General features: G+C 39.1%; 1 protein-coding gene across 1 annotated transcript; it reads right to left on the bottom strand.

Annotated features, from left to right (window-relative positions):
• Window positions 1-1,219: 1,219 nt before the first annotated feature.
• On the bottom strand, window positions 1,220-1,780 carry LOC110870508 (extensin-like). The gene has a single exon (XM_022119685.1). It carries the CDS (start codon window positions 1,778-1,780, stop codon window positions 1,220-1,222), a length of 561 nt encoding a protein of 186 aa, XP_021975377.1.
• Window positions 1,781-12,333: the final 10,553 nt, after the last annotated feature.

The raw sequence follows: 12,333 nt of genomic DNA, 5'->3' as shown, positions 1-12,333 counted from the left end.
TCTGATCTTTATGTCCTCATCAACATTTCCCGGATTTGCCCTTTGAACTGTAGTTCAAAGTCCAAGGAATCCATATCATCTTCATCCCTTTTCCAGTTGAAGGTTTAAAAGATCTTGAAGGTCATCTGCACTCAGACCATATGTATCCTTCCTGCTTATCCTTTCAACATCTCCATTTGATCTGAGCAAAGTCAATACGTGGGTGTTTGAGGATGACTTCCACTTTAGTATTTTTGGATCAGATGGGTTTCTTGGGATGAGATTCATTTGTGATGAGTTTGGTGAATGAGATCTGCTTGCGAATCTTTTGATGGTTTCTGTTAAGTGAGAAGTAAGTCGATTAGCAGCATCATTAGTATGAGATTCAATCTGGCATTTGAGAGCCTCTTTTCTATATTCTTCAAACCTATGCTCATCTTCTTCATCAGTCTACCTTTTCCTTTTTAATTGATTCAAGGCATTTGTGGGTAAAGCAGATGATAAGAGAAGATTTTTGGAGGTTTGGGTCTGTTGAGGCCTGCCAGCAGTGGTTGGAGGACAAACTGGCTTTTGAGGAACAGTTGGGTCTTTTGCTCTAAGTTCTTCTATCTTTTTATAGGTCGCTTCAACATTGAGCTTTGACCATCTAGTTATTGACCTTGCAGACCCATAATCAGCAGCAACAAGCTCTGCTCTCATTCTTTTGAACTTTAATGCTTCATCTGGATCCACTTTTTTGGATTTCTTCCAATTTGGTAGAGTTTTCTTGACCAGAGGATCATTGTTCATTTTTGTAATTCTATCAATTTCTTCCAAGAGAGCATCTGTTGACCAGTCCTTGAATTGGGCCTTGGTTGCTTTGTAAGGCTTGTGCTTCATTATATGATCAATGTAGTCAACATACAGTTCCTTTTCAAGCTCAGTATCCAATGGCTACTCAGATATGGATTTACTAAGGTCTTTAGCAAAGTCTTCAATCTTGCTGACTTTATTAAGCTCATGTGATAATAGACCTTGGTATTTCTTGTCACCTAACCCTTTGCTTTCTTCTCTGGCTATAACCTCTGCTTATCTTGCTTTCATTTTCAAATATTCATCCAGGTTTTGAGGTGGTCTAAAGCCATAGAGAGATGGGAAGTTCTTTTGGATGAATCCTCTATTTTGTAAAAATATTCTATTTCACTTTGAACTGCAAGCAGTTCTAGAGGATATTTGGTAGCAAGGTGATGACAAATGGTAATTATCCAGTGGGTGGATGAAGTAGATTTATAGCTGGAAGTGATGAGGGTGGAGTGTTTTGGATGGGAACAGATGATAAAGGGATTAGTGATGGAATCTCCTTATCATCATCATGCACAACAAATTTTCTTTTGCGTGCATAAGTTTGTTTTGGTGGCGGAGGAACTTTAGGTGGAGAAGGTGGTTTAGGTGAAGAAGATGGTTGTGAAGGGAATCTTTGTGGTGTAGGAGGTGGTTGTGTTGATGGTGGTGTGTTGAAATTGATGGTGGCAGTGGATAGGCTAACCTCTGCTGATACAACTGGTGTCTCAACAGCTGTTGGCCTAACATCTGCTGATGCTTTTGTTGCATCAACATCTGTTGGTTTAGTGGGTGAGGATGGTTTTGAAGCTATTTTCTGCTTCTTTTGTGGTGGTTTTTGAAGGGAAGGTTTGGTTTCTGATGAAGCAGAGGATACAAGCCTTTTAGGAGCAGCAGATGTTTTGGGAAAGGTGGTTATTGGTGGTCTATTATTTCTAAAAGACTTCCTTCTTTGTGAAGTACCAATGTTTTCCCTTTTCATTTTCTCCTCCTGTTCTTTCTTCTAATTGTAGGATTTTCTCTATTCTCTATCATGCTTCTTCTGCTTTTCCTTCTCACCAGTTTGGATGTTTAGGGTCTCATCAATTCCCTTTTTCTTTCTAACATCTAAAGTTTCTGAAGTTTTTGCAAAAGATTGTTTGGCAGACCTTGGCTTTTGTTTTTGTCGGCCCTTTGGTTTTACTTTTGGATCAGGTTCCAACTTTCTCCTGGAGTCTTTCTCCCTCTTTTTGTTAAAGGTTCCAACTTTTTGGCTTTTGAAGTTACTAAAGGTCATATGGCATTACTAGCTACAGTGTTAGAATCATATGAGGGTTTGGTTGCGAGAAGAATCGGAAATCCTATGCTAACAAAAGAGGATTACGATCAGATTGATGCTGAGGAATTGGAGCTTATGGATATTAAGTGGTGTTTAGCGAGCGTGTTGAGAAGAGCTGAGAAATTTAAGCAGATTACAGGAAGAGATGACTTTCGTGATGCTAATGTTTCTACTTTAGGTTTTGATAAATCTAAAGTTACTTGTTTTCGATGCAGGGAAAAAGGACATTTCAAGAGGGAATGTACCAACCGTGAAGCAGGAGGAGCTCAGAATCCTTTCGGGAACAAGGATTATCATCAAAAAGCGATTTATCATCAGATAGCTCAACAACCGTCATCATCCAGTGCTAATTCGATTGAAGGTGGAAAGAAGAAAGCTTATCTAGTTAATCAAGATGATGAAAGATTGATAGAGGGATTTAGATGGGATAAATACATTCCGGCAGATTCAAAGTTTAGAGCTTTTATTGCACAGATCATTCAAGAGCCAGAGTTGATGAAAGAATGGATGGATGTGTTTGCAAATGATGAGAAAAATCAAGATGGAGAGTCTGTTGCTTCAGATGATAGTTCAGAAAAGACACAAGTGTTTGATCAATCATCAACTGATAGTAGCGATGATGAGGAAGAAATTAATCAAATTAAAATTGGCAAAACTCATTTATCTCCTGAAAGTTTCAAATTTTATTTTGCAGATAAATTGAAGAAGCTAAAGGAGAGACGAGCAGCAAAAGAAAAGAAAGAAGTGAACTGTGAGAATGTTGCGGAGAATGAGATGAATGAACAAAGTAAAGAGGTCAAAGTAGTTGAAAAGATAGTAGAGGTCACTAAACCTTGTCTGAAATGTTTGGAACCATACAAACATTGTGAAGAAAAAGACAAGAAGTATAGTGAACTCGATAAGATGAAAGAAAAACTATTGTTCGATGTTAAGTACGTGAAAGAGTCGTATGATGTGTTGCAGAAAGGTGAATAGTGATGTGTGTGTGGTGTTATATATTTTTATATATATTTTTAAGCCCTTTTACACTTTTTGCCAAGTTTTAAATTTATAAAACACGATATTTACTAACACTAAACACACATATGGGAAAGTGCACCCATCGTGGACGTAGTATAGTGTTGGTAAGATACCGAGGTCGTCCAAGGACACAAGAGCTTTTAGTACCGGTTTATCCTCAACGTCTAATCAAATCAAAAAGTTAGAAAAAAAGGTTTTAAACTAGAAAAATAAAACTAACTAAAATTCTGAAAAATAAAATAAAAGTAAAAACAGATAGACAAGATGAATCACTTGGATCCGACTCGTGTGTAGTGTAACCTTTGATTATTTCCGCGCTTTTCCACTTTTTAAGAGATTATCTTAGTTATTGTAGTAGGCCCCTCTTTTGAAGGTGATGTTACCCTCAACCCAGTAGTTTGAGTCAGCAAGGATACAATCTTAAAGGGTCGGAATATTGAAAGATAATTAATTAAGTTATTAATGCATAATGTGGTAGGCCCCTCTTTTGAAGGTGACGTTACCCTCGGCTAAGTAGTCTGAGTCAGCAGGGATACAGTCCTAAGTAGCCGGGTTAAAGTTTTAATAGTAGCTTTCTTATGAGGGGATCAAAGAGTTTGGACCCCCGCCATCCAATACCGGTGAGTATTGAAGGAGGTCCTACTAAATTTGACCCAGGTCCTTTGCAGGATCTATACACTGAACAATGGCAAGACTCTTACCAAACCGTTCCCTTAACCCCCGACCAGGTAGCCAACATATCTCAATATAGACCGTGGAGATATGAATGGTGAAAATCTTTTATTTTATATAGACAGTAAAATAATGCCAAGACACCACGGACAAACGATATGGAAGAATCACCTTCAACATAAGAAACTAGTTATTAAAGTCATTAATACATAACCAAATAAAAAGTGCGAACAGATTAAAAATAAAAAGTATTACACTAAACACTTGTCTTCACCAAGGGATGTAAGAGACTTAGGCAAACATGGCCTTTGATTGTCAAGAACTCTTACGATCAATCTTGGATCCCGAGACGACTCACACACTCTATGATGGATGATGGTGGTGGATGATGGTGTTGTGATGGTGGTGGTGGGTGGGTGAAGTGTGAGAGAGGTGGTGTGCCAAGGGATGGTTTGCAAATGAGGCAAGCACCCCTATTTATAGACTGAACAGTAGCTCGGGCACGGCCCCGTGTCCATCCTCCTTCTCTTTCTTCATTAATTGCATTTTGTCTACATTAGTTGACCACGCCCCCGTGTCCGCTGAGCACGACCTCGTGTGTAGAAGCGTATCTGTACTATCAACATTTCCTCTGATTCTGGGAATCTTAGAGTTGACCATGGCCCCGTGTCCGCTGAGCACGACCCCGTAGTGGGCGATAGAAGCTTCTACAACTTTGTCTTCTCTGCTGACACTTGGGCACGCCCCCGTGCTCATTGAGCACGGGGCGTGTTCAGCGTTCTGTACTCTTGTTTTGCTTGGGAAGATGCTGTCGGGGAGGCCGAGCATGCCACGTTTGTTCCTTTTCTTGTATTTATGTTAGATTTAGCTGCCTTTTTGCTTCTTTTGTTCATTTGAGCTCATTTAATCCTAAAAATACAAAAGAAAGACAAAATCATACTTTTTCCAACATTAGTACTAAAAAAGGGTTAGTTTTATGCCACAATTGATGTAATTTATATGTTGCATTTTGTGCACAGCAAATACCCCCACACTTAAATCTTTCCTTGTCCTCAAGCAAAACTCTTTATAATGTGACTTTACACTCCCAAATGGAATGGGTAGAAGAGAAGGTTTTTGGGCTTGTCATAGAGTGTCGGGATTTCCAAGATTCTTTATTAAGTTTTATTTTTATTTATTTACAATCCTATTCGTCATGTTTTATTAAAAACATTACATAAGATAAATTACTTATTAGGGCATAACATGCCTTTTTGAAATTCCATTTATATACAAGTTCACATACCTCACGGCAGATCACTCAACACTCGGCCGAAGATGTATTTTTAGTGAATCACTCGAGAGCGGCATGGAACTTACTCCTACCATAAGCTTGCCAAGCAATCAATCCTCCTTTTTAACTATACACATTTGTAAATATCAAGAGGACTTTTGGGGTGAAGGGTTAGGCTTGACCTAAAGGTGGGTGGTTGGGTTAGTGGTTAGTAAAAAGGGAGAAAGGCGTAAAAAGCGTCGGTTTTCGGAAGACTTTTTATTTTTCATACTTTATTTTGATGAAGCATTTCTTTCAAACAAAGTTCTTTTTTATCACTTGTTTGTTTATTTCTTTTGGCTTCATCATCAAAATATTTATATATTTTTTTTGGAAGTCATAAGAAAAACCGAGCTTTGTTACTAAAATAAAGGGTTTAAAATGAAAAAGGGTTTTGATGGGTAAAAGGGTTTTTGTTTTGGGTTAAGAAATGAAAAGGTTTAGACTCAAAGGGGTTAACTAGGGAGATTTTGGGTAGGTGGTAAAAAAAAGGAAAAATAATGGTGTAGAAATAAAAAAGGGTTAGTCCTAATGCCTCCATCATTTAATTACTCGGGTTTAAGTTGGTAAGGACCGAGAATGTATCGTCGTGGCAAGTTCTAGAGTCGTAAGAACCAAGCGGCTATTCACACAAGAAACGAAAAATGAGCATTTAGTTTAAAGATATGTATTTGTATGCTTAATAAAGGCTCAAAACTCACTTTTGTGGGAATGGGTTTTTCATGTGATCAACTATATATAATCAAATTTTAACTAAGCTTGTCATGCCATTTCATAATTTTCTTATGTTGGTTCTTTTTATCACGACGCTATCGGTTGTAAATTTGTAAAAATATAACCTTTTTAGAACTTGAAATTCCCAAATTAAACCTAGACAAGTAAAAAAAATTGAAAATTTTTGAAAAAAATTTGGGGTGATTAGCGGTTCCAATAGAGTTTTGTGTAAGGCTTGTATTTAGGACTTGCAAGATTCAAAGTTTTAGCATCCCCCCCCACACTTAAATTACACATTGTCCTCAATGTGTCCCAAAAGTAAGTTTTTAGGTTGATTGAATGCGTAAAAAGGTGTGAAAAAGCAAAAAATTATGTTACTGGGCGTCTGGACACGGCCCCGTGTCGGGTGAACACGACCCCGTGTTCAGAGTGCCAGTAACGAAAACTTACAGAAGGTGGACACGAGGGCGTGTTGGCTGGACACGACCCTGTGTCTGGCAAAAATCTGCAGAATTAAACAAACAACAGGTCTGGGGAAGTGGGCACGGGGGCATGTCGGCTGAACACGACCCCGTGTAGAAAATCTGCAAAGGTGAAAAACGGGTTTCTGGCTTCGGTTTTCCTGTCCCGGCTTTAGTAGCACTAATGGTTAGTGCTCTAAGCCTCGTATGTACGTGTTTTATCAATAAACACTACACCAAACCATAGCAAACATCCTAAATTACCACAGTTCAACATCCACATCACATAGTTAAAAATAAAGACAAATGCAGAAAATAAAAAGAGTTAAAGGAAAGTAAATTGTTCAACACTCGGCACGCAGGCCGGAAATTGTTCAAGATAAAAGAGGATTAACATGTGGGGCCTCCTACAAGCTGCTCCTCCTGCTTAGTCCATGTCCTCGTCTTCATCATCACCTCCTCCTTCGTGCCTCGCCATGTACTCCCGGATGTTCCCGATGTCATCCTAAATGTCGGAGATGTTTCTCTCAATTGCTCCAACCTGGGTGTACGTGTTGCTCGCCATGTTATAGGTGTTTCTGGTGCACATGAGGTTTTCCTACAACAAATCATGTAAACTTTGGAAGTTAGGAAAACCGCCTCCTTGTGAGGAGGACTGACTCGGATCACCATGGGGCTGGTATTGGTATTGAGGAGGTGGTTGGAACTGTGGGGCGTGAAGGACAAGTGCCTCTTACGGGTTCCATGCATGCCCTTGGACTCTTTGGAAGCTTACCGACCCGTCTTCGGCTTCATAGATCAAGTTCATGGAGCGGCAGATGTGTATGTCCACTCTTCCCGATCATGGGCTCCTTTCGAAAGACCGAGGCATGTTCACGAAGCGCTTGAAGAGATGGTATATCCACCCCCCGAAGAAGATAGGGGTTGGTGGAGTAGCAAGCTGGTTCCAATGCATGTTTCGGAGCAGGAGGTACGGAAAATTGAGGTGTCTGCGGGTATGAATGCAATGAAGAACTATCAGATCTCTCAGCCCAACAATGCCACTGCTATCATGCCTTTGACTAAGAGAGTAGGTGAGGACCCGATGAATGTAACGTTAAAGCGGGTCCCTCAACCTAGTGCTCTTAGTGCTGATTGGGTTGTAGTGCCCATCTCCTATTTGAGCCCAAGCGGCTTGGCGTTCATTTTCTGATAATTCTCGTAACCCTCTTGTGTTTTCTTCATTACCCGGATCTTCTTCTGCATACAACCCCACCATCGACCTAAACTGTGCCATCGAAATTGAGTACTTGGTTCCCCCACATCGGAATTCTACCCCCTCATTATCAAGTAGGTCGCACCTTGAATTGAACACGAATGTGCTATAGAATTCCAGAGTATATTCAGGAACCGAGCGAAGGTGAGTAGTTAGGACGACTCTCAGCGGCCCGGTGACTAGGTTGTTAAAGCGGTCCCATTGGTTCACTAATCCCAAAAGATCCAGACACACTTGTCTTGGGTATTCCTCCGGTCTGGTTCGAAGCACATCGTATCTTGCTTTAGCATCGAGCTCACTTGCATTGAACTTTGTGAATTTCTTCGACATCTGAAAGAATACACCAAAAGTTAGCACAAAACAGTGAAATTTTCGGAGAAAACTGAAAACAGGTAGCTGGACACGGCCCTGTGTTCAGCGGACACGACCCCGTGTCCAGACGTCTGTTACTCAAAAACTTCATTTTTCGACCCGGTCCCGAAAACTTGAAAATTTTTGGTCCAGTAGGTGCAGTTTTCCCCGAAAATGAAACCCCAAGTGCCGTTTTTCCCAAAACAAACCGTTTACCCCTTCGATTTTATCTTTTTCGGTTCAAAAACAAGAGTTTGGTGTTTTTGTGAGAAATCGGGCGAATCTATGAACAATACAAGTGGATTTACTTCCTGTAACACTAATCTAAACTAATGCTAACAGATTTATGCAAAAAATTGAGGTTCGATCTGGATGAAGTTCAAGAATCCTAGATTTTCCCCAAATTCTTGATGTTTTAACTACATGCAAGTGCTTAATCTAACTACTAATGCTGATAGAATCATACCTTGATGTTGTTAGAAGTAGAGGAGACGTCGAAATTCAGCGGAAAAATTGCTTGAACCAGAGAGTTTTTGGGGAAACGGGGCGTGTGGAATGAAGAAACTGTTTTGAAAAGGGGTTTTATCTCGACAGTCGCGCGGACACAGCCCCGTATCTAGCGGACACGACCTCGTGCTGAGCAATTTAAAAAAAAATTAGTGCTCGTGTGAGTGCCCCGTTTTCTCAAAACTTGGTTAGAAGACTTACGGATCAAGATGTCAACCCGCTTGTTCGTAAATTACCAGGTATGATGTTGATGCTTTTACTCTTTGACCGTTTGAAGCGAGATTTCTTCCTCTTCATCCTTAATGAATCCTTGATAGAGCTTCAGCCGTTGGCCATTGACTTTGAATGGAATTCCATTCCAAGATTTAATTTCTACTTCACCGTGTGGGAAAATATGGGTGATGGAAAAAGGTCCTGACCACCTAGACTTTAATTTACCGGGAAACAATCGAAGTCGCGAATTAAACAACAGAACCTGATCTCCTACTCGAAATTCATGAGGTTTAATGTGTTTATCATGCAAATTTTCATTCTTTCCTTATAAATTTCAGAGTTAGAGTATGCATAATTCCTAAATTCGTCTAATTCATTCAATTGACAAAATCGATTTTTACCTGCAAATTCCAAATCTAAGTTTACATTTTTAATTGCCCAGTAGGCCTTGTGAGCTATTTCTACCGGCAAATGACAGCTTTTTCCATAGACGAGCTTATATGGGGTTGTACCTATTGTTGTTTTATAAGCAGTTCGAAAAGCCCATAAAGCATCATCTAATTTATCAGCCCATTCCTTTTTATTTAACCCTACGGTTTTTTCAAGTATTCGTTTTAAACCTCTATTAGTCACTTCGGCTTGTCCATTTGTTTGAGGGTGATATGTTGTTGAGACCTGGTGATAGACCCCATATCTTGTTAAAATTTTCTCAAGTTGATGATTACAAAAATGGGTACCTCTATCACTTATTAATGCTTTAGGTGTGCTGAAACGAGAGAATAATTTTTTTTAGAAATCTTACCACGACTCTTCCATCGTTTGTTGGAAGTGCCTCGGCCTCGGCCCATTTAGACAAGTAATCTACCGCCACAAGTATATATTTGTTTCCTTTTCACGGTGGGAAAGGTCCCATAAAGTCGAGTCCCCACACACCAAAAATTTCACAAACAAGAATGCCATTTTGTGGCATTTCGTTTTTGGAAGAAATATTACCTGATCTTTGGTAAGCGTCACATGTCTTGACAAGACTTTGGGCGTCTTTATAAATGGTAGGCCAATAAAATCCCGAATCAAATACCTTTCGTGCAGTACTAGCGGCACCATGATGTCCTCCGTATGGACCTTCATGACAATGGCGGAGAATTCTTCTTGCCTCGCTACCATGTACGCACCGTCGGATGAGTTAGTCGACACAAATTTTGAAAAGATAAGGATCTTCCCAAAAATAATGCTTTACATCAGCAAAGAATTTCTTTCTTTGGTGATGTGGCCATCCTTTGGCGACTATACCGCTAGCTAGGTAGTTAGCATAGTCGGCATACTATGGTTCTTGTTTGTATTCCACCATTAATAGGGACTCCGTTGGAAATTTTTCGTTGATTTGCTCGTCCCTGGTTGCCTACAAAGCTGGGTCTTCTAAGCATGAAAGATGATCAACTGCGGTGTTTTCTGGTCCTCTTTTGTCTTTGATTTCAATATCAAATTTTTGGAGGAGTAGAATCCACCGAATCAAACGGGGTTTAGCATCCTGTTTCTTGAAAAGGTATCGAATGGCTGCATGATCTATATAGACTATTGTTTTAGAAAGAACAAGATAAGAACAAAATTTATCAAAAGTAAATACCACAGCTAGTAACTCTTTTTCAGTTGTTGTATAATTTTCTTATGCATCATTGAGTGTTTTAGTAGCATAATAAATTGGGTGAAAATGCTTTTCTTTTCTTTGTCCCAAGACTGCTCCAACTGCAAAGTCACTTGCATCACACATGATTTCGAAAGGTAATTTCCAATCAGGCGCTATCATGATAGGTGCATTGACTAGCATTTCCTTGAATGTTAGAAATGCTTGATTGCAATCCTTGTCAAAGATGAATGGGGCATCTTTTTCAAGTAATTTTGTTAGCGGCCTTGAAATTTTAGAGAAGTCTTTGATAAACCGCCTATAAAATCCGGCATGCCCTAGGAAACTTCTAATTGCTCTAACGGAGGATGGTGGTGGTAATTGAGAAATAGTGTCTATTTTTGCTCGATCAACCTCCATTCCTTCGCTTGAGATTTTGTGACCGAGTACTATTCCCTCCGTTACCATGAAATGGCATTTTTCCCAATTAAGGGCGAGGTTTGTTTCCTCACATCGGGATAGTATTCGTTCAAGGTTATCGAGGCATTGGTCATATGAATCTCCAAAGATAGAAAAGTCGTCCATGAAGACTTCCATTGTCTTTTCTATCATGTCATGGAAGATGGCCACCATGCAACGTTGGAATGTTGCGGAGGCATTACATAGACCAAATGGCATGCGTCGATAAGCAAAAGTTCCATAGGGACATGTGAATGTTGTCTTTTCTTGGTCTTCGGGTGCTATCGAGATTTGAAAGTAACCTGAAAAACCATCCAAGAAACAATAAAATTTATGGCCGGATAATCTTTCTAACATTTGGTCAATGAAGGGCAAAGGAAAGTGATCTTTTCTTGTTGCTTCATTTAACCGTCTATAAACTATACATACTCTCCATCCTGTGACGGTTCTCGTTGGTATTAATTCATTCTTTTCGTTAGTTATTACAGTCATACCTCCTTTCTTTGGAACTACTTGGACGGGACTTATCCAAGGACTGTCGGAGATAGGATAAATAAGTCCGGCGTCAAGTAATTTGATGACTTCGTTTTTAACCACTTCTTGGACATTTGGATTTACTCTACGTTGTGGTTGTATTACCGACTTGTAGTCATCATTCATTAAAATTTTGTGCATGCACATGGAAGGACTTATTCCTTTAATATTTACAAGTTTCCAAGCCATCTCATTTTTGTGTTTTTTCAAAAGTTTAATTAATTTTTCTTTTTCTACAATACTTAATCTAGACGAAATAATTACAGGTGATTTACCATCTTTACCTAGAAGAGCATATTCCAAACCTTTCGGAAGTTCTTTGAGCTCAAGAGGTGGGTCTTTAGGAGACTCTTTATTTGGTTGCTCATTTTGATCAAGAACTTTAAAAGTTTGTTCTATTCTCTTCTTCAACAAAGTGGTCAATCTTTTCACTTGTATCGGGTGGTTTATCTTGATCTTCAATTAGGGGGTCATTATTGCCAAAAGGATATTTCATTGAACGCTCAAGATCTATGCTCCTTTTGAATGCCCCTAATTGAAGAGATAGATTGTTGTACTTCTGGTTTTTTAAAGCTTCGTGGGTTTTTACAAAAGGTCGTCCCAACACTAGAGGAGCGTCACCGAGGATGACAAAGTCAGTTGGGATTACCATTTGATTTGTTTGAACCATAACATCCTCAACTACACCAATTGATTTTTTTTTACTTTCCAATTGGATAGAAAAATGGGTATTTGAAGTGGAGAAAAATCACTAATACTTAATTTTTCGAAAATGTAATTAGGCATTATGTTAACACAAAGATCTTTATCAATCGTGATATTACTAATAAAGGAATTTTGAAAAAAACATGGAACCGGTGTAATGTTGATTTCAAATGGGTCTTCTTTTATTAGCGAAGTTTGATCATTAGTTAACTTAATACTTACCGTTTCGTCAATTTTAGTGTTAGTGTTTAACTCTTTTAAAAACTTAGCATGAGTGGGTACTAAACAATGATTTTCAAAAGAAGGTGACAAGAGATTAATTTCTTCAAAATTAGACTCTTCTTGAATTTTAACGTTAACAGACTCACCTTTTTCGTTGTTTAACTCATGTGT

The sequence above is a fragment of the Helianthus annuus genome, chromosome 8 (genome assembly GCF_002127325.2).
Source record: "Helianthus annuus cultivar XRQ/B chromosome 8, HanXRQr2.0-SUNRISE, whole genome shotgun sequence".
NCBI classification, from domain to species: Eukaryota; Viridiplantae; Streptophyta; class Magnoliopsida; order Asterales; family Asteraceae; genus Helianthus; species Helianthus annuus.
This window is presented reverse-complemented; position numbering and strand designations above follow the sequence as displayed.